Raw genomic sequence first — 20,925 nt, 5'->3', positions numbered from 1 at the left:
AGATTATTGACTGCATGTTTTAATATCAATCGAAGGATTTATATTAGATATAAAAGTGAAACTCGCTTACATTTTCGTTACATTTACAACAACAACACAACACAAACAAACGTTTAATCACAAATTTAAGAAGAAAAAAACATGTGCAAATGTAGAAAGAAATTATATAAAAAACAACTTATAAAACTCAAGTCACTTCTGTGTATTTTTTTCTCATGGTGATTCCTTAGCATGAGGTAGGCCTTCTGGAATGGATATTTTGGGAATTACAGGAACTTCTGGCAAAGGTGGGAGTTCAGCTTTTGGAATTTCTGGTAAAGGTGGAAGCTCGGTTTTTGGCAATTCTGGCAAAGGTGGAAGCTCGACTTTTGGAACTTCTGGTAAATGTGGAAGCTCGGTTTTTGGAACTTCTGGCAAAGGTGGAAGCTCGACTTTTGGAACTTCTGGTAAATGGGGAAGCTCGGTTTTTGGAAATTCTGGCAAAGGTGGAAGCTCGGCTTTTGGAACTTCTGGTAAATGTGGAAGCTCGACTTTTGGAACTTCTGGCAAAGGTGGAAGCTCAGTTTTTGGAACTTCTGGCAAAGGTGGAAGCTCGGCTTTTGGAACTTCTGGAAAAGGTGGAAGTTCAACTTTTGGCACTGGTAGTGTCGGTTTAGGTAAAGTTGGTGTTTCTGAATGAACGGGTGGGGCTTCATGAGCCTCTAGGAAACGGCGAGATTCACCTCCAGTTACAAGGAGCAAAGTGATGAAAAATGCTAAGAAATTGGTCTCTAAAGCCATGATGATACGTACTCTGTGTTAGGGTCTTTTTTGGGTTTGTGGTTTGATAGCTGATGAAAAAAATGAAGAAAATGAGTTGGGATTTATATGAGAATTTTGCTTTGGTAGTTGGCTTGAAATCTGGACTTATTTCGTTTGATGGTTTGAAAAATGGATATATGGCAGATAGGTTTCGGTGCTGTCAGTGTTAGCTCAACACCTTTTATTTAGTGTCCTTGAGATTGTTAAGAAATTAAATACTATATGAGAACTATAAAAATGGTTAACATGGGTTTTGACTCATGACACCTTTAGAGATGCTTTAGCCAATTGGATTGTGGTTTGAGAGGTAGCAGCAAGATGGTTAGAAACACTTTGACCAGTGTCTGAATGGTGTTAGCGAAATTTCCCGTAGGCAGTTGGCCAGATTCATTAATTAAACAAAGTTACATGGCATATCACACAGGAATATCCAAATAGGGAGTGTGAATTCTTCGTACAAGGGACACAACCCTCCTAACCAAATTTGCTAACAGGTGAGCTACCTAGCTGTATTCCCTTGATTTAAAACAACATTATTAGAAACCCTCTTGGTCAGTCTTTATCATCCATGCAACTGCTTACGGTACTGTAAACGGACTTTTTGCATCTCCAAATAAATTTTATTTTCTAAGGAGTGGTAAATTCTATAGATTGTCCTGTAAATATTTTCTCTTTCTCAAATGAACTGATCTTGAATTTTTTTTTTGTTACAGGTAGGGGCGGACCAGGATTTTCGTCAAGGGGGATGGGACAAAAAATTATCGAATCGGATTTAAATAGTTTATTGAATTTAAACCCATTAACTAATTGGGTACTTGATAAAAAAATAATACTTTAACTTATATTTTCCAATGCTCTGACTTATAATTTACGATGCTTTAACTTACAATTCTGATTACCAATCATAATTCAAGAAATTTATTTTGATTTTAACACTAAATTTAATCCGAATTATAAATCAAACATTCAAAGGAGGGCAAAAATTTTTTCAGAGAGAGACAAAATTGATCGGTACTGATAGATCAACACTAAAACTCGAAATCTAGGGAAGCCAGCCACTCTAGGTCCACCCCTGGTTACATGATAAGATTCATGATTAAGATTGTGGAATATATTTGGTCCAGTGGCTAAGGAAAATGCTATGTGTGCAGAAGGTTCAAAATTCGGATGAGGATATTTAAAAGTGAGATGCTTATCTTTTATTTTATCTTAAAATATTAGTTGGGTTACAATGTACAAAATTCTATATCAATTATAAAGGCTCCATCTCCATCTCCAACTTTAAAAATAAATAAATAAATTGTGGTATATATATATAATATAAAATCTCGTCACAACACATTAGTCAACTATATGAAGCCATCTTCTTGACCAGCTAGCGAACCTCTACAGCTGGCAGATATTCCCGACTCTTCTTTTGTGCCTGTTTTCTTGCTCCCAATGTCCAATTAGTTTGCTTTGTGTTGATATATGTGTTTCCTTATATACGTATATGTAATTGGGTTGTCAGTTAGTTTTTATATAGCCTTCTCATGACAACTACTTTGTTCGCACTATCGGGGTCCCTATGAATCAGTCAACTACTGCTTCATTAATGCACAGGATCAGATGGAGGGTTTTTCTCAGCACTGCTGTTCTTGCTAAATAGATTGAAGGCATTCTGATCACCCTTGCCACAGAATAATCCCTAATCTCTCATTTCAGCTAAAATGATATTTTATCAATATACCAGTATATTAGAACAGATCACATATCAACTGAAATTTCTCCCTCCCAACAAAACTTACCTGATCAAAGAAGTAACCTCCTTCCATCAATTAGTATTAATTAATTTGATAATATCTTTTCCACCACAAATTCAAGCAAGACAAAGCATCAATACTAATCACGATCATCATTAATTATTTAACTAAGAAATTTTATTTAGAGTACTCTTTATTTTAAATAAGCAAAAAAGGGAAAAAAAAAATTGGGTGAACGAAAGCTAAGTCCCTCAGTCTATAAAAACCTGACTACGTATAGTCGTATACAACCTCTCTAACCGCCAGTCAAACTGGTCAAAGCATCTTTAAGTGTCATCAATATACCATTATAGAAAAACAAACGATATGCCGCCTACTGATGTTGATTGGAGAGCTTTCTCGGAGGTGTTCTATTGCTGGAAAGCCTTCAAGGCAAGACCAGCGTACAGTTGCATGCATGTTGAGAGAAGTCAAAATGATTTGGCTGACTATCTCGCCAAGAGGGGCAGACTAGAAGGATGGAGTTACAAAGGGTTCACCTTTCCTTTGTTTAGATAAAGAACTATTATGTTTTTCTTTTTGAGTCACCTAGTGCTATTATAACAATCCTGTAATGCTACGTTTTTGTGGTGTTTATCAATAAATGCCTACGGGCTTTGATTGCAAAAAAAAAAGAAAAACAAACGATATGCTCAGTGACGAGTGCTTAATACAAGTTCCTTTTCATTTTATTCTTCCTATATATATTTACCTCAGTTTATGATGATATAAGAAGATCTACACAGGTTGACAAGCTAATTAATTAGGTCCCTCATTCCATGGTTATAATTCATAGTGGTAAAATAGAGGCACGTGAATAAGTACATAACAAAAGGAACTTAAGATACCAGGAAGAGGCACGATGGCCCTTGCAATGAAGTCTTGGCTTCTTGATGGACTAGATGATCATGACTGGTGGTTTGTTGTGGTTTGTATTATGTTAAGGGCATTTTGCCACTTTTTGCTTCTGATTTCTTGTTTTTGGTTTTCTGCATTTTTGAGAGGTATCAGGCTAGCTTGAGGTTTACTGCATGCTTGCTACTATGCATGACTATTATTTTGATAGTAGGAGATATGGTCAAGGTGGTATACCTATTCTGTTTATTAGTACCATCGGGTACCGGTGATCAGAAAGCAGAAATAGCATGTGCATGTTCTCTTCGTCTTTTCGTATTCTCAATATATTGCAATGAGATGCCAATATCATCCCATTAAAATGGACGACACTGCAAAATATTACTCTAATGCAACGATACTTGCAATAATATATAATAATAATACAACCAAGCAAATCAGCGAATTCAAATCTATAAAAGAAAAATAACTGTATTTACAATTTTACATAAACTAGTCAGTCGAAAAACTGGCATAATCAAACAGTATAATTCACCACCTTGTCCAATTCGTGATGTCATGATAGCATGAATATTCAAAATATATTAACGCAACTGTTCTGGAGTTATCACTGTATTTTATTTTTTATTTTTTATTGATTCATGCATGGCCGTAGGCCTGTGATCACTGTATTCCATGAGCTAATATACGACTCTACAGCTAGGGAGATCAATAGTTGAATGATTGTTTGGTAGATCAATAGTTGAATGATTGTTTGGTTACTTATCAAGAGGGATTTGTTCAAGATATTAATAATGAAAAAAGTATGCAAAGGTTTCAGCATATGAAGAACCGTAGAGGCAAGCTTTGTTCACCGTCATGGACTTAATTTGATTAGATATGTATTACTATATTGGTTTTTTAATATGTAAAACAATGCTATTTTTTTATTTTATAGTCTTGTTAGCATTTTGTACTCTAGCTCATGATATTATATAGTAAAAAAATTATACTTTTATTAGTATTTTGTGTCTAGACCAAAAGATCCGTCCCTGTCTATATGAACTCACATAATTAGAGAGCGAGCAAACAGAAAATAAGATATATATAGTTAATGTACATAAAAGATCAATTACTGTGCCACCCTTTGTGTTATAACGCCATTTAGTTTCTGTTATATTTATATGGTTACGGTACGAATAAGATAGAGATAAATTTTTATCCGTATAATTAAGTTTAAAATTAATAATTCTTATCTTTATCTGACCTTTATCCATTATCTGTTAAATATAAGTCTTATTCATATCATACACTTGTCCGTGAAAATTAGCTGAACAAACAAATATAATGAGTAATTATCAAATAAATTAATAGCTTGTATAATATAACTAAAAATATAACAAAGTAAAAAATTTATTGTCACACCTCGTAACAACCTGCCATATATTTGTACGTAAAGCATATACACATCACATACTTTATCAATCACATCCATAAACACCACATTAATTTAACAAACAATAGTTAAAGTAGTTTAACAACAATCACGACAGACATGATCAGAAGTACGACAATAGCCAGGCTTACCAATGTATCAAATTTACTGGAAAAATAAACACACGAAATAAAACGAAACATAAGTGGCATCTAATTAATCTAAACATGGATCATTATGCATGCTCTTAATTACTCACGACATTGCTTGGGCGCCTCTTCCTCATCACCTATCACACCAATATCAAATGATCAGATCATTGACAGCATGTTTTAATATCAACCAAAGGATTTATATTAGACATAAAAGTGAAACTCACTTATGTTTTCGTTACATTTACAACAACAACACAACATAACACAAGCAAACGTTTAATCACAAATGAAAGAAGAAAAAACAAGTGCAAATGTAGAAAGAAATTCCATAAAAAACAACTTATAAAACTTAAGTCACTTCTGTTTATTTTTTCTCTCATGGTGATTCCTTAGCATGAGGTAGGAAAGGAATTTGAGGTAGGCCTTCTGGAATGGGTATTTTGGGAACTACAGGAACTTCTGGCAAAGGTGGGAGTTCACCTTTTGGAATTTCCGGTAAAGGTGGAAGCTCGGTTTTTGGCATTTCTGGCAAAGGTGGAAGCTCGACTTTTGGAACTTCTGGCAAAGGTGGAAGCTCAGTGTTTGGAACTTCTGGCAAAGGTGGAAGCTCAGCTTTTGGAACTTCTGGTAATTGTGGAAGCTCGACTTTTGGAACTTCTGGCAAAGGTGGAAGCTCGGCTTTTGGAACTTCTGACAAAGGTGGAAACTCGGCTTTTGGAATTTCTGGCAAAGGTGGAAGCTCAACTTTTGGCACCGGTAGTGTCAGTTTAGGTAAAATTGGTGTTTCTGAATGAACGGGTGGGGCTTCATGAGCCTCTAGGAGACGGCGAGATTCACCTCCAGTTACAAGTAGCAAAGTGATGAAAAATGTTAAGAAATTGGTCTCTAAAGCCATGATGATACTCTGTGTTACGGTCTCTTTTTGGTTTGTGGTTTGATAGGTGATGACAAAATAAAGAAAATGAGTTGGGATTTATTTGAGAGGTAGCAGCAAGCATTTATAAAAAAAAAAAAAAAAAAAGGAAAAAAAAGGAGGGGTAGCAGCAAGATGGTTAGAAAATTACAGGAATATCCAAATAGAGTAAATTCTATAAGGAGGGGTAGCAGCAAAAAAGGAGGGGTAGCAGCAAAAGGAGGGGTAGCAGTCAGATTTGTTAATTAAACAAAATTACAGGAATATCCAAATAGAGTAAATTCTATAAGGCACACGACCTTTACCCACCTAGCCAAATTTGCAAACTGGTGAGCTACCAAGTTGGATTCGATCCCTTGATTTAAAACAACATTAGAAATCCTTTGGTCAGTCTTTATCAGATATAAAAGCTCTCGACTCCAAATTTTCTTAAAAAAAATAATTAAATTGTGTGATATATTAATATAATATCGCCACAACACATTGGTCAGCTATGAAGCTATCTTCTAAATTGACCACTGGTCAATGACCAGCGAACTTCTACAGCTGGCAGTTACTCCCGACACTTCTTTTGTCTGTTTTCTTGCTCCCAATGTCCAAGTTTGTCTTGTGTTGATATATGTGTTTCGTTATACACGTATATATAATTGGATTGTCAGTAAATTTTTTTTTTTTTGAATTAAGGTTAGTAACTTTAATGTTTGATTGATAAGTCAGTAGTTAGCTTTTATATAACCTTCTCATGTAAACATTAATGTAGGCATATGATCTGGGGTCTGGCACAAGTACTCTGTTCGCACTATTGGGCCCCTATGAATCAGTAAACTACTGCTTCATCCATGGTTATAATTCATAGTGGTAAAATTTAATAAGCACATAACGAAAGGAACTTAAGATATCAGGAAGAAGCTAAGCGCGATGGCCCTTGCAATGTAGTCTTGGCTTCTTGATGGACTAGATGATGGCTGGTGGTTTGTTGTGGTTTGTATTATATTAAGGGCATTTTGTCATTTTTTGCGTCTGATTTCTTGTTTTTTGTTTTCTTCATTTTTGAGAGGTATCAGGCTAGCTTGAGGTTTACTGCTTGCTACTATGCATGACTATTATTTTGATAGTAGGAGATATGGTCAAGGTGGTATGCATATTCTATTTATTAATACCATCGGGTACCAGTTCGGAAAGCAGAAATAGCATGTGCATGTTTTCTTCTTCTTTCGTATTCTCAATATATATATTGCAATGAGATACAAATATCATCCCATTAAAATGGCCGGCACTGCAAAATATTACTCTAATGCAAACAATACTTGCAATTAATAATAATAATACAACCAAGCAAATCTGCGAATTCAAATCTATAAAAGAAAAATAACTGTATTTACAATTTTACATAAAGGAGTCAGTCGAAAAACTGGCAGAATCAAACAGTATATAATTCACCAGCCACCTTGTCCAATTCGTGATGTCATGACAGCATGGATATTCAAAATATATTGGCGCAACTGTTCTGGAGTGATCACTGTATTTTTTATTTTTTAGTTTTTATTGATTCATGGCCGTAGGCCTGTGATCACTGTATTCCATGAGATAATATACGACTCTGCAGGGGCACCTGTATGGACTCACAATAATTAGAGAGCGACCAAACAGAAAATAAGATATAGTTAATTAATGTACATGAAAGACCAATTAGCTAGTGTGCCACCCTTTGTGTTATAACGCCATTTAGTTTCTGTTATATTTATATGGTTACGGTACGAATAAGATAGAGATAAATTTTTATCCGCATAAGTTTAAAACTGATAATCCTTATTTTTATCTCACCTTTATCCATTATCTGTTAAATATAAGTCTTATTCATATCCTACACTTGTCCGTGAAAATTAGCTGAACAAACAAATAATGAGTATCAAATAAATTAATAGCTAATTGTATAATATAACTAAAAATATAACAAAGTAATAAATTTATTATCACACCTCGTTACAACCTGCCATGTATTTCTACGTAAAGCGTACACACATCACATACTTTATCAATCACATCCATAAATAACACTTTAATTTAACAAACAAGAGTCTTACAACAATAGTTAAAGTAGTTCAACAACAATCATGACAGACATGATCAGAAATATGACAACAACCAAGCTTATTAAAAGTATCAAATTTACTGGAAAAATAAACACACAAAATAAAACAAACATAAGTGGCATCTAATCTAAACAATATTGATCATTCTGCCTGCACTTTGCTCACGATTTTGCTTGAGCGCCTCTTCCTTATAACATATGACACCAATATCAAATGAGATCATTGACTGCATGTTTTAATATCAACCAAAGTATTTATATTAGACATAAAAGTGAAACTCATGTTTTCGTTACATTTACAACAACAACACAACACAAGCAAACATTTAATCACAAATGTAAAGAGAAAAAAACACGTGTAAAACTAGAAATTAATTCCATATAAACAAACTTATTAAACTTAAGTCACTTGTGTGTTCTTATCTCTCAAGGCGATTCCTTAGCATGGGGTAGGGAAGGAATATGAGGTAGGTCTTCTGGAATGGATATTTTGGGGACTACAGGAACTTCTGGCAAAGGTGGATGTTCGGTTTTTGGCATTTCTGGCAACGGTGGAAGCTCAACTTTTGGCACTTCTGGCAAAGGTGGATGCTCAACTTTTGGCACCGGTAGTGTCGGTTTAGGTAAAGTTGGTGTTTCTGAATGAACGGGTGGGGCTTCATGAGTTGGAACTTCTGGCAAAGGTGGAAGCTCAACTTTTGGTACTGGCAGTGTCGGTTTAGGTAAAGTTGGTGTTTCTGAATGAACGGGTGAGGCTTCATGAGTTGGAACTTCTGGCAAAGGTGGAAGCTCGGCTTTTGGCACTTCTGGCAAAGGTGGATGCTCAACTTTTGGTACCGGTAACGTCGGTTTAGGTAAAGTTGGTGTTTCTGAATGAACGGGTGGGGCTTCATGAGTTGGAACTTCTGGCAAAGGTGGAAGCTCAACTTTTGGCACCGGCAGTGTCGGTTTAGGTAAAGTTGGTGTTTCTGAATTAACGGGTGGGGCTTCATGAGCCTCTAGGAAACGGCGAGATTCACCTCCAGTTACAAGGAGCAAAGTGATGAAAAATGCTAAGAAATTGGTCTCTAAAGCCATGATGATAGGTGATGAAAAAGTGAAGAAAATGAGTTGGGATTTATATGAGAATTTTGCTTTGGTAGTTGGCTTGAAATCTGGACTTATTTCTTTTGATGGTTTGAAAAATGCATAAATGGCAGAGAGATTTCGGTGCTGTCAGTACGTGTTAGCTCAACACCTTTTATTTAGTCTCCTGGAGATTGTTAAGAAATTAAATACTATACGAGAGCTGTAAAAGAGGTTAACAGGGTGTTTGACTCATGACACCTTTCGAGATGTTTTAACCAATTTGATCGTGGTTTGAGAGGTAGCAGCAAGCATTTAAAAAAAAGGAAAAGAAAAAAAGTAGCAGCAAGATGGTTAGAAACACTTTGACCAGTGTCTGAATTGTGTTAGCGAAAGGCCAGATTTATTAATTAAACAAAATTACATGAATATCCAAATAGAGCGTAAATTCTACAAGGGACACGACCTTTACCCACCTAGCCAAATTTGCAAACTGCTGAGCTACCAATTTGGATTCGATCCCTTGATTTAAAACAACATTCGAAATCCTTTTGGTCAGTCTTTATCAGATATTAAGGCTCGACTCCAAATTTTCTTAAAAAAGTAATTAAATTGTGGGATATATACACAATATCGCCACAACACATTAGTCAACTATGAAGCCATCTTCTAAATTGACCAGCGAACTTCTACAGCTGGCAGTTACTCCCGACTCTTCTTTTGTGTCTGTTTTCTTGCTCCCAATGTCCAAGTTTGCTTTGTGTTGATATGCACTTCGGAGTAGGTCCGATGCTCATTGGACCTACTTTGGTTCGATGAGTGATCTGGCCATCCAATTGCATCAATAATCGTACACTCTTATTAAAATCCGTATGAGTTTTTATCAATTTCCGTGCGCACAGTTCTTAATGCTAATCGTACAGTGATAGAGCTATTTGAACCTAAAAGTAGGTCCAATGTCCATCAGACCTACTCCTATCACATTGATATGACAGTAATTAGTTTTTATATAGAATAATTATATGAATCCCCCTCATTCCCATCTCTTCATCATCTTCCCATCTTTTAAATTAATCTCCATTTATGTGAAATTTTGCGAATGTTGTTCACATTTCTCACGATTTATGTGGAATTTTGAGAATCTAAAACCACGAACGTATTCTACGCAATTCTATCTTTCAAATGAGATTCATAATGACATACTTTCGGGTATCGTCACACAAGTATTTATACCTCATCGTGCAAATATTTATACCTATACTTATAAGTATTTATCTCCAATCGTGTTTAACTTACATAAATTAACTTAACTAACTAGTTTAATTAAATTTATTCAAAATACTGTGGTCTTCCAAGTTTAATTAAATTCATAGGTATAAATACTTGGAAGATAATAAATTAATACTTGCAAACTAATATATTAATACTTGCATGTTTAACTTGATATAACTATATGGGTGGACCATTCAAACTACATGGGAAGAATAATCATACATGTTTTTAGAAGTGATTTTTTTTTTCAATGTCGTTTACATTTCTCACGATCTATGATAAATTTTGCGAATCTAAAACCACGAACGTATTCTACGCAATTTTATCTTTCAAATGAGATCCATGATGATATACTTTCGGGCTCATCGTCACACAAGTATTTATATCTCATCGTGCAAGTATTTATATCTATACTTGTAATTATTTATCTCCAATCGTGGACCCCGCATCTCCGCATCAACCTTTTCCAATCGTCCATGTGTCAACCTTTCTCTAACAAAAATAATTGACTACATAGGTATAAATACTTCAGTGCATAGGTATAAATATTTGTAATACTTGATATTAATACTTTTAAATGTCAGCAGTGTCATATGTGTAAAATACTAGGTATAAATACTTAAATGATGAGGTATATAAATACTTGCGTGATGACGAGCTCGAAAGTATCTTATCATGGATCTTATTTGAAAGATAAAATTGCGTAGAAGACGTTCGTGGTTTTATATTCGCAAAATTTCTTATAGATCATGAAAAATGTGAACGAGATTGAACAAATAAAATTGGGAGGATAATTGGAGGATGAGAGTGGGGGGATAATTATCATGCCCCCTTTATATAACCTTCTCATGTAATGTAGGCATATGATCTAAGTCTGGCACAACTACTGTGTTCGCAGTTTTGGCTTCGTGTAGCACACAAATCATATGCAGAGCTGTTTTGATTCTATAGTCCGTGCGCTGTATGAAGTCAAAAAACAAAACTGTTATGTTAAAATCTTGACCCTCATCACCTCCGTTGATCATGATAATTGGAATAAGTGAATAACTGAACTAACTGTTTTAGTAACAGACCGGGTAAACCAAGTTCTTTGTGCATTAGCTCTTTGCATTCTCTGCTCAGTTGCTAAATTTGCTTGCAAAACTTGTGAGTATAGTATTTGCACTTTTTTTTTTTCTTTTGAAAGAAGTGACAAAGCCACCAATTTCTAATTTCCTCACTGGAAGCCATGGCAATTCCACCCCTGATACCAAAACCATGCACCTTCCGAGTACCCACTAATTTATCCAAAATATCCCCAAAATGTCCCTTAATACATACCTTGCTAAAAGATATAACAGCAAAACGCAGCCCAAGACATCCAATTTCATTAATGAGTTTCAACATTTGTAATTGCACATGTTTTCCAAGTCATAAATTAAGGTGTTGTTACGAAAAGGGGCATATCTGTGTGAAATACTAGCTGATAATTCCACCCGTTTTTTTTTTAACTACCACCTTAATAAATTGAAATTAAATGATTACCACTCTATTAGTCATAATTCAATTTATACCATGAATGCATACTGAATTTGTGCACGGATCTAAATAGAAACGCATACTGGGTATGCAAACCGATTGGTGCGCATACTGGGTTGGCGCACCGTTTCAATTCAAAAAATAAGATTGTAAAATAAGGATTCATTGTTTCCTCTCAAGTTTAGTCATATCTTAGTCTCTCCATTTAACCATTTACAATGCAGCACAATGAGCAGTGAGCAATGGACATCTTCAGTTAATGGAAAAATTAAGAAGAGTGCAAAGTAAATTGTAATTACATCACAAAAATGTCTCGAATTTTTTATTAATAGAAAATAAATAAATAAAATATCGAAAAAGGAGATGACTTTTGGGTTTTATTGATATATAGGTAAATCGGGACGAATTTTCCCGTCTAACGGACATAACCAATTATCATGTCCAATTTTCTTTAATCTACCCGATCAGATTAGTTGCTAATTTTGCTTAGCAGAAAAAAAAATTCTTGGACGGGATAGATTATCCCGTCCGGTACTATAGCATTTAAAATTTTTTTTTTCATTATCTAAGATGAAACCAAAAATAAAAAAATAAAAAAATTACAGTACCGAACATGATAATCTATCCAGTCCAAGAATTTTTTTTTCTGCTAAGCAAAATTAGTGGAGCACTAATCTGAACGGGATGGTTTATCCCGTCTAAAACAATGTAGCTAGACGGAATAAACCATTCCGATCTAGCTATATATAAAAACTCAAAAGCCATCCCTTTTTTGATATTTTATTTATTTATTTTCTATTAATAAAAAATTCGGCAAAAATGTCTCCCAGGTGCGAAGTATCTATTTGTGATGTGACAAGAGCATTTGGATTTTCTGTGCCTATTTATGATGTGTGCACACATAAAATTAAAGTGAAGCAGTGATAATGAATTAATGATCATTAATTATTATACAAGAACCATTTATAATGTTGTCAACACTCTTTCAGTTATCAGTAATTATTATACAAGAACCATTTATAGTGTACAAAAGTTGTTACACAAAATATAACACAATAAATGCCACAAAAAAATATTAAATGATAAGAGACAAAGTAAACTTTAGAGGTGCTTCTCAGTCAGACTTTTTGATCACCGTGATACAAAATCAAATACCAAGAAATCAAATCCAGACAAACATAACTCAAAAAAATAAAAATAAAGGATTGGTGCATGTACTGAATATGCGCACCGATCGGTTCGCATATCCAGTTTGCGCACCGAATCGGTGTGCATACTCAGTATGTGTTCCTATTTAGCTATGTACGCGGATTCAGTATGCGTTCGTGGTATAAATTGAATTCTGACTAATAGAGTGGTAATCATTTAATTCTGATTTATTAGGGTGGTAATAAAAAAAAGGTAATTCCACCAGCCTTAACAGAGGGTAAAATAGGAATTTTACTAATATTACGTAGGTTTTAATATAAAAGAGAAAAAAATTAATAAATGTAAAAATATTTTAGAAGAGTAAATATGATATTATAAATTTTAGAATGGGACGTAGGTAATTTTGAGAATTTTGAAGGATGTACATGAAATTCTCCTTTTGAATATTAGAGAACATCCAGCACTCTTGTATGTCTATTGCAAACTGTGAGATGAAATAATATAAGCTTTTTCATTATCTTGTTTCTCTCCATACTCTAGCTTTTTCATACATGAAATTCTCCCCTCCCCTCCTCTTTCCCTCTAGAGCAAGTAAACATGGTCCGGTCAGGTCCGATCACCCCTCTTCTCCCCTCTCCTCCTCTCCTCTACTCTCTTTTGGAGCACATCCTTATGGTATCAGAGCATGAAAGCTAAAATCAGATTTGATCAATCTACCAGTATACCAGAACAGAGCTCCACATTTCAACTGAAACAAAAGACTGCCAACAAGCATCCCAATTGTGAGCAAAAGACTTCAATTCAATATAGTTGAGTTCTGCTTAATATATATCTATCTGAGTGGGGAACTATCGGTAAGATGCGAACAAGAAGTTGCAAAAATTTACCTCAAGCAAGAGCTTGTTCATGGTGGCACCATCAGAGTTCATAAAATCAGCATCCTCTAAATGTCCATATGGCCAGCGGAGACCAATCTGTTGCCCTAGATGGTTTCCTGGTACAGAAAATGAACATAAATATGCATACCAGTACTAATTGGTACATACCAAGTAAGCATGTGTTTAGAGAAATATGATGATTCTTAGTTAATAAAGGGTACTGACAACCATGAAATGAAGTAACTACAAACTGAACCTGCAAATTCTGAAAATTACTTTTGTTCATTTCAAAAGGGTTAATTATAGTAAGAAAGTGTATAGAGAAAAGGGAACCTATTACAATAGGTTCCCATTTATCAAGGTTTCTAAAAGTATGCATAAAACCTAGCTGATAAAAAAAGAACAAAATATGATCTAAGATGCATTGAACTTAACTATCCAAGGCCTTACTAAATATGCAACCAGATTTGAACAAAAATAAAGAAATACTTAAAACCATGTGCAAGCATGAGAAACAATATCATTTCAGAGAAAGAGAAGCATTTCAATAAAAAAATTCCCATGAACATAATTTGCCCCAAAAATAATTAACTTGACAGATTTACCTAAGATAACATTAATCAAATCAACAACAAAATCCATTCATTTAGCCATATTCTTAGATCCATTAAAATAAAGAAATAAAAAAGTGTTGGCTATACCAAATGCTCTCTACATGATTCAACAACAAGAAAAGGAGGGGCACACAGGCTAGATACAGCAGGCTGGCCACTATTAACTACATTTTTTATCATGAGCGGTGATGCATTTATTCCATTAGTAAATCCCTCTCCACCAAAAACCCCAACCACAGTTTGCATTGTCCTGTCATTATTTACCCCCATTAATTATGTTTACCCACATACTACATGGAAGAGATGAACAACTTAAACAGGTGCAAGTACCTTAGCAAAGGAGAAGTGATGACCAGCTCAATCTTTTTTACAAGCCCAGTTTTTTGTACATGCATTCTCAAATTATCCACCTAGACCAATGCCATTCAAATTAATTTATATAGTGCAAATGACATATTGATATACATAACATCCATGTAATCATTAGACAGATATGCAATGTAATCCTTCTCTATTCAAATAACAGCCCTTGACACTCAATTCAAGTAATTAATAATCCAATTTGCAAATCAGTAAGCAATTCAGCAATTCGATTAATTTTTGAACTAGTTTTGTGAACGAATGTGGCAGTATTCGCGATGGATACTGTCAGTATACCCTCGCAGATGCTATCGTCACTAATAGAAAAAGCACCTTTTTGTCGGTATACCCTCACAGATATTATCCCATTCTTGTGGTAGTTTGTGACACAATACGAATGATTTTAGTAACCAATCTCTACAAAATTCCATAACTGAAACTACAATAAAGTATAAAGATCGATATAAAGAAAATGCAGATAATTAATATACTTAACCGTACGTATAAAGATCGATATAAAGAAAATACAGATAATTAATATACTTAACCTTACAAAACATCTGTTGGAGGGGGTCCTTGTGTCCCTTATAGTGTATGTGTCTCATCCGAGTGAAATATTACAAACTCAATTTCATGTATGTGCAGTACACATCATGTTATAGTGAATTGATGGTTAATAATTCAAACAACGGATCCGGATCGGACTGCTTTAATCCGCTCAAAAAAAAAAAAATTAATTAAATTGTAGTACTACCTGTAGGAGTGAAAATGGTATAGATAATATATGATTCGTATTCGAAAATTTAGATGTGGATATCTGAATATCCGTGTAAATAATGATACTGATATGGTTTTATGTTTCAATTATCCGTATAGTAGATATATACCATATGTTTTAATATATATTAAAAAAAATATTATTCACCATTATAATTAGATAAATATTATGAATTTTAATGTTTTTTAATATTTTTTAATAAATATTCGATCTGATCTGTAATCTGAAAAAAAAAAAATTAGATGTGATTTTATCACTATCCTCTCTGCAATTTTTATTCATAGGAAATAAATAAATAAATAAAAATATTAAAAATAAGAAGCGTTGCAGAGAAATTTTAAAAACAAGAAGGCAATATCATGCCATGGCGTCCCACAGGGACGCCATGCCAAACTTCGGTTTTATGGAAAAGAAAAAAAACCAAACAATTAATGTGGGACGCCATACTATACATCAACCCAAAAACAAAAAATAAAAAAATAAGGGATGCCATGCTATACATCAACCCACAAAAAATAGACTGAAAAATAAACCTTTCTTTTAGGCAGGAATTGTTGAATTTATTGCCAACCTCGTTAGATTTAATGCTAACATTGAGCATATATGTAATCTAATTATGGATTGTTTACTGTCATATATGATTGTCAATTAAAGTGATCAAATAAGGAAATAAACAATCAATATATTCATTAGAATGTGGTCCATAAATGTGTAGAACAATTTAGGCAAAGATCAAATCATTAATGGATTGATTCTGAAATTTGCAATTAAGGAAACCGATTCTCCAGCTGTTGCACGGATTTTGATGCAGTTGCACGCTTTTTGATGCAATTTTTTTTTTAAGTTGGCATGTGGCCATAAATTCGGTTTAGGGTTAGTAAATGAATGCACTCTGGAAAGACAATATTAATGGCATTTATTAATGTGTACTCCCTGTCAGTTATTATGACATGAGGTTTTTTTTCACCAAGAATTTTACCAAACATTTTTAATGCCCATACATAATCCTCCTCCCTCTCTCCTTTCAAAAAAGCAAAACCCGAATAAAAAGAAGTGTTGAAACTTGAAATTCCTATGATATCTAATAATGGCATTTTGTATCTATTGGTTTTGTAGGTACAATCCATGATAAAGATATCAGGAAAGTATTGGGTTAGATTTACCGATAATGGATGAGCAAAAAAGATATGAGTGAGATGACCTCCTTCACTTAACATGTCATGCATGAAACCGCCTTGGGCAAGCTCTTCCAAGAGAGCTTGCATGACCGAACGACCCGCTAGATTATCTTTGCGGATTTTTGCTTTTGCATTGTAAATGATTTTTGAGATTGCAGTAAGGTTGGGGTTATTTTGCCGAAGAGAAGAAAGAATTTGCCTTGGCGGTATTCCAGATTTGCTCATATGGTCAACGCCTTTGATTTCTTCTTGCGATAGCCTACGACATATAGAATGCCCGGTTACATCAACCGAAGCTTCATGATTGTGCTCGTAGCTCTTTATTTCAATAGTCCATAACTCATTATCTTGTCGTTTTCCCTTAATATTAAATGGACAATTTGTTAAACGACTTGTGGTAGTTCTTTTTCTTTGTTCTGTCGAAACATTGCACGGGTCTCGGTAACAACCACCTCTATCACATTCCAAAACTACATACTTATCTTTCCTTGAGCTACAAATGGATAAACCATAGCCTCTTTCGGGAAAACCATAGCCTCTTTCGGGAAAAAAAGTGTGTGCTCCCTTGATCAACTCATCAGAAGCCTCGAAGCTTAATATGATTAACTCAAGCTTTTCATTCTCCATGTCATCATTATTGATCGGCTCATTAAGATTCATCTGTTAACAAAGTGCATAGTAATTCAGAATTAGATAAAATAAAAACCATATTGCAAAACTTGATAAAATTTGAATCTCTTGACACCTGTTACTGATCTAGCACCAATGCTAGGATCAAGCTTCGACATTTATCATGCAAACTAAAATCGATCTAAGATGAACCAAAAATGATTTTCATATGCAAGTAAATAACAAAAATATTGGTACTTCATGCAAAAAATTTATGCAAAGTTAATTGGTGCGGCCCTGTTGGTCTAAGCAAATAGAGTATCACATATTTCATTACCTGTTATAATTGGTTCAGTATAAATTGAAGTTCCGTTCTATTCTTGTAATTTAGCATACACTTGTTGTGCTAAGAATATTTGACTATATTACTGCTAAATAGAGGTGTTGTATGTAGCTTTCTGTTACTGGTAAATAAGGGGACTTCTCATAGTTACAGTGTATGAAAAGTAATTTTCAAAAGTATGTGTAGGCCACTCGAGAGAGATGAGGATGTCTTCCTTTGCATCTAGTGGCTCAGAGGTATGTATCATTCAACTAAAATTATGGTTTAGCTAAGCAAATTGTGTGTTGGTATACAATTAATGAAATTGTGAGTGTCATTGATCTTAAAAAAAAACGAAGTTTCAATTTAACCAATTGCAGCAAAAAATTTCCTCTTAATTAAACCAATTCAATATCTGACTAGTACATGAAGAACCTTAATTTAACCAATTCAAATGCTAGGAAACAACATACAATCTAATTATTTTAATTTATGAAAGATAAAAATTAACATATGTGCTGAATTAAGAAGATAAGATGGATAGCATACCTTCCTCTGAGCTTTTGGTCAAGAATTTGTAGGTAGCGATAGAGCTCGTCTCTGATGAATTTTTAAACTTGTTTGTGTTGAGAATTTCAACGTAGATGAGAATCGCATAATTTGATTTCACAGCGAGTTTCTTTCCGATTGCATCTAAGATTCAATTTAATTCCATTTTTTCTATGCGTACAGCTTGAAGTGATTAATGGGAAATAAATAATGAAGATACAGGAGGAGAAAGAGATATGGATTTAGAATAGATTTTTTTTATATTAAAAGGACCTTCCTTAATGGGGAGTATTAATTGAGAGTTTGAAACAGATAAGAGGTAAAAGGGTAGAGTAGACATTTAGACATAAAATCTTCTCTCAGCCCTCAATTTTGTAATTATTGATCTTAAAATAGCACTCCCCTTAATTTATACTTTAAACAGCCTATCTCTCACGCATGACGTCCCCACTTGAAAGTTTCAACGAATTAATTCATGCATCACTTCAGTGAAAGTCGGACATAATTAATTAAGCATTTAAACTGAACGTTAAAACTTATTACGAAGTGAATACTGAAGCATCTAAACTGAAACAATAAAGCACACGTATGTACAAACTAATTAAATCATTTAATTAGTTGATTGTTTACAATGTTGATGACTGGTCAAAATAAAATATTTTACTTCTCAAATTATTTTATATAGCAATGATGATAACAAACAATATAGTATAACATTGTCATTAAATAATCACTTATTTAATTGTGTTTACTAATAAAATAAATTAGAATGTACTAATTAATAATGGATACCTAAATTAAAAATACAAAGTCCCAATTGGGCCCAACTTAAATTCTCTCTACTGATTTTAGAGATTAAATCTTCAAACATGTATACATTTGCAGATATTTAGTAAAATGAATTTATTACCCACAATAAAAACTTTCTTACTTAACTTTAGCTGCAGTCTGAATAACATAGTTTTGTTAGCTAGCTTCTTAATTAGATGAAGGTACATGTACAAAAAATTTCATATGCTTATCAGATAAGAATAGATAAAAACTATTTTATAAGTTGTTACCATATAGGATAATCTCCATAGACACAACCATTTGATGTTTTTTTTTAATATTTTCCAATTACCCATATAGAACTAATTAATTGTAATCGTAATAAAGGCGAGTTTCATTAAATTTTGTAACTTTTTAATAGTGTTATGGTTTATTAAGTCAAAATAAATATTTAATATTTCCATATTGCCTTTGTTTAATCAAACGGCTAAAATTGATTTAATTATTTTTTCTGTTTAGAAGGTGGTGTATTGAAGAAGAATTCTCTATTTGTAAACAAATATACGTAGATTATTTCATTGACATATCATCTTTGTTCTAACGCTAGCTTCCTTTGTTCTTACTTAATAAACTTTTGTCAGATTAATATATAAATCCTCTAGCATTAATTTCTCAACATCTTCCAATAACAGTTAATATATAAATCCTCTAGCATTAATTTCTCAACATCTTCCAATAACAGGGGCGGAAGGTAATAGAGTTGAAAGGAGGCTAAGCTACCTCCATGCATTGAAAATTTGTAATTTTGTCCATAGAATTTTATAATTTTATAATTTTATAATTTTTATATGTGTTAATACTTTTAATCTCCTCTATAAAATAAAATTACACTACTCTTTATGTTCTAGCTCTCCTCATCTCAATATTCTAGTTCCGCCCCTGTTCCAATTAATCAGTGTGCATGGATTTCCATCAGGTATTTCAAAATATATAAATACCTGTTGGTATATCCAATGAAGATTGAAGGAGATTTAGACTTGTAATTATTTGTGCTTTTGAAGACCGCTTTTCGTCGTTTTGTAATTTTTTAATTGTATGTGCCTAATTAATGAAATTCAGTGACTTTATCTTCGTAGTATTATTTAAGATAAGAGAGAAGTCCGGATGTTGCCTCCCCAATAAAAACCATCACCGAATATATAGTTACTGCACATGCATGTATCTGAGTATCTGACATCATGACTTAATCTTCATGGTTGACATTTTTCTCCAAGTCACTGTACCCGTTGTCAGCAAACTTCAAGCTTCCTCTTGCATGTATAAATAGCGATACCTAATCACCTGAGAATTATCATCAGCCCAAAAGAAAAAGAAAAAAAACCTAGCTTTCACGTGCAGTTCTTATTATATATATAGAATGTGTGGCAAGATAGGGAAGCTACCTTTTCCGTATGAAAGAATGGTAGCAAGATCAGCTCCAAAAGGATATGTACCGGTACTGGTCGGAAAAGAGGCAGTCGAGGAGAAATTTCTCGTGCATGTAAAACAGCTGAACCATCCTAGTATGAGGGTATTGCTAGAGTTGGCTGCTGACGAGCTCGGTTATCGGCATGAAGGGATTCTAAGAATCCTTTGTGATGCCAATTATTTTCGGGATACCATCAGCATCAAGAGATAACTAGCTCTTAAGAATCCTTTGTGCCGTTTCGCAGCTTGCATGTTGCCATTTTTGATTTCCAGTATCTGCCCCATGTGCTTTTCGATTTTAGATGGGTTATTTTTGCATAAGGTGCAGTAGTCAACTGACATCAATGGTGTAAGTTAACGTTTTCTTTCTCTAAGATGGGTCTT

The 20,925-nt window shown here is 33.8% G+C and overlaps 2 protein-coding genes and 1 long non-coding RNA gene across 52 annotated transcripts in view; 1 reads left to right on the top strand and 2 right to left on the bottom strand.

Annotated features, from left to right (window-relative positions):
- The first annotated feature begins 240 nt into the window (after positions 1-240).
- The window catches only part of LOC144569565 (uncharacterized), a 29,787-nt gene continuing 9,102 nt past the window's right edge, over positions 241-20,925 (top strand). For 12 of the 50 annotated variants that reach the window (XM_078319980.1, XM_078319997.1, XM_078319975.1 and 9 more), the window contains exons 1-9: positions 241-287; positions 486-518; positions 552-665; positions 5,475-5,573; positions 5,607-5,738; positions 8,596-8,643; positions 8,695-8,742; positions 8,794-8,874; positions 8,926-8,973. In XM_078319980.1, the coding sequence (XP_078176106.1) occupies positions 251-287; positions 486-518; positions 552-665; positions 5,475-5,573; positions 5,607-5,738; positions 8,596-8,643; positions 8,695-8,742; positions 8,794-8,874; positions 8,926-8,973 (640 nt within the window). In that variant the 5' untranslated portion in view covers positions 241-250. Of the gene's footprint in view, positions 321-404; positions 420-485; positions 519-551; positions 666-5,474; positions 5,888-8,456; positions 8,644-8,694; positions 8,743-8,793; positions 8,875-8,925; positions 8,974-20,925 lie in introns of those variants that run through there. The other 38 variants (XM_078319992.1, XM_078319981.1, XM_078319964.1 and 35 more) reach the window with 28 other exon arrangements.
- LOC144569589 (uncharacterized) lies at positions 13,857-14,981 on the bottom strand. Its single transcript, XR_013516100.1, has 3 exons — positions 14,838-14,981; positions 14,499-14,757; positions 13,857-14,009 (listed from the first exon to the last, which is right to left on the bottom strand). It is a non-coding gene; the product is annotated as an uncharacterized LOC144569589 (long non-coding RNA).
- LOC144569730 (protein FAR1-RELATED SEQUENCE 5-like) lies at positions 15,631-18,517 on the bottom strand. The gene is made up of 2 exons (XM_078320197.1): positions 18,304-18,517; positions 15,631-17,483 (listed from the first exon to the last, which is right to left on the bottom strand). The coding sequence occupies exon 2, from the start codon at positions 17,481-17,483 to the stop codon at positions 16,485-16,487; it is 999 nt and encodes a 332-aa protein (XP_078176323.1). The 5' UTR covers positions 18,304-18,517; the 3' UTR covers positions 15,631-16,484.

This window comes from Carex rostrata, chromosome 18 (genome assembly GCF_964058835.1).
Source record: "Carex rostrata chromosome 18, lpCarRost1.2, whole genome shotgun sequence".
In the NCBI taxonomy this organism is placed as follows: domain Eukaryota; kingdom Viridiplantae; phylum Streptophyta; class Magnoliopsida; order Poales; family Cyperaceae; genus Carex; species Carex rostrata.
The sequence above is the reverse complement of the archived record's forward strand: the minus strand, read 5'-3'. Positions and strand labels throughout refer to the sequence as shown.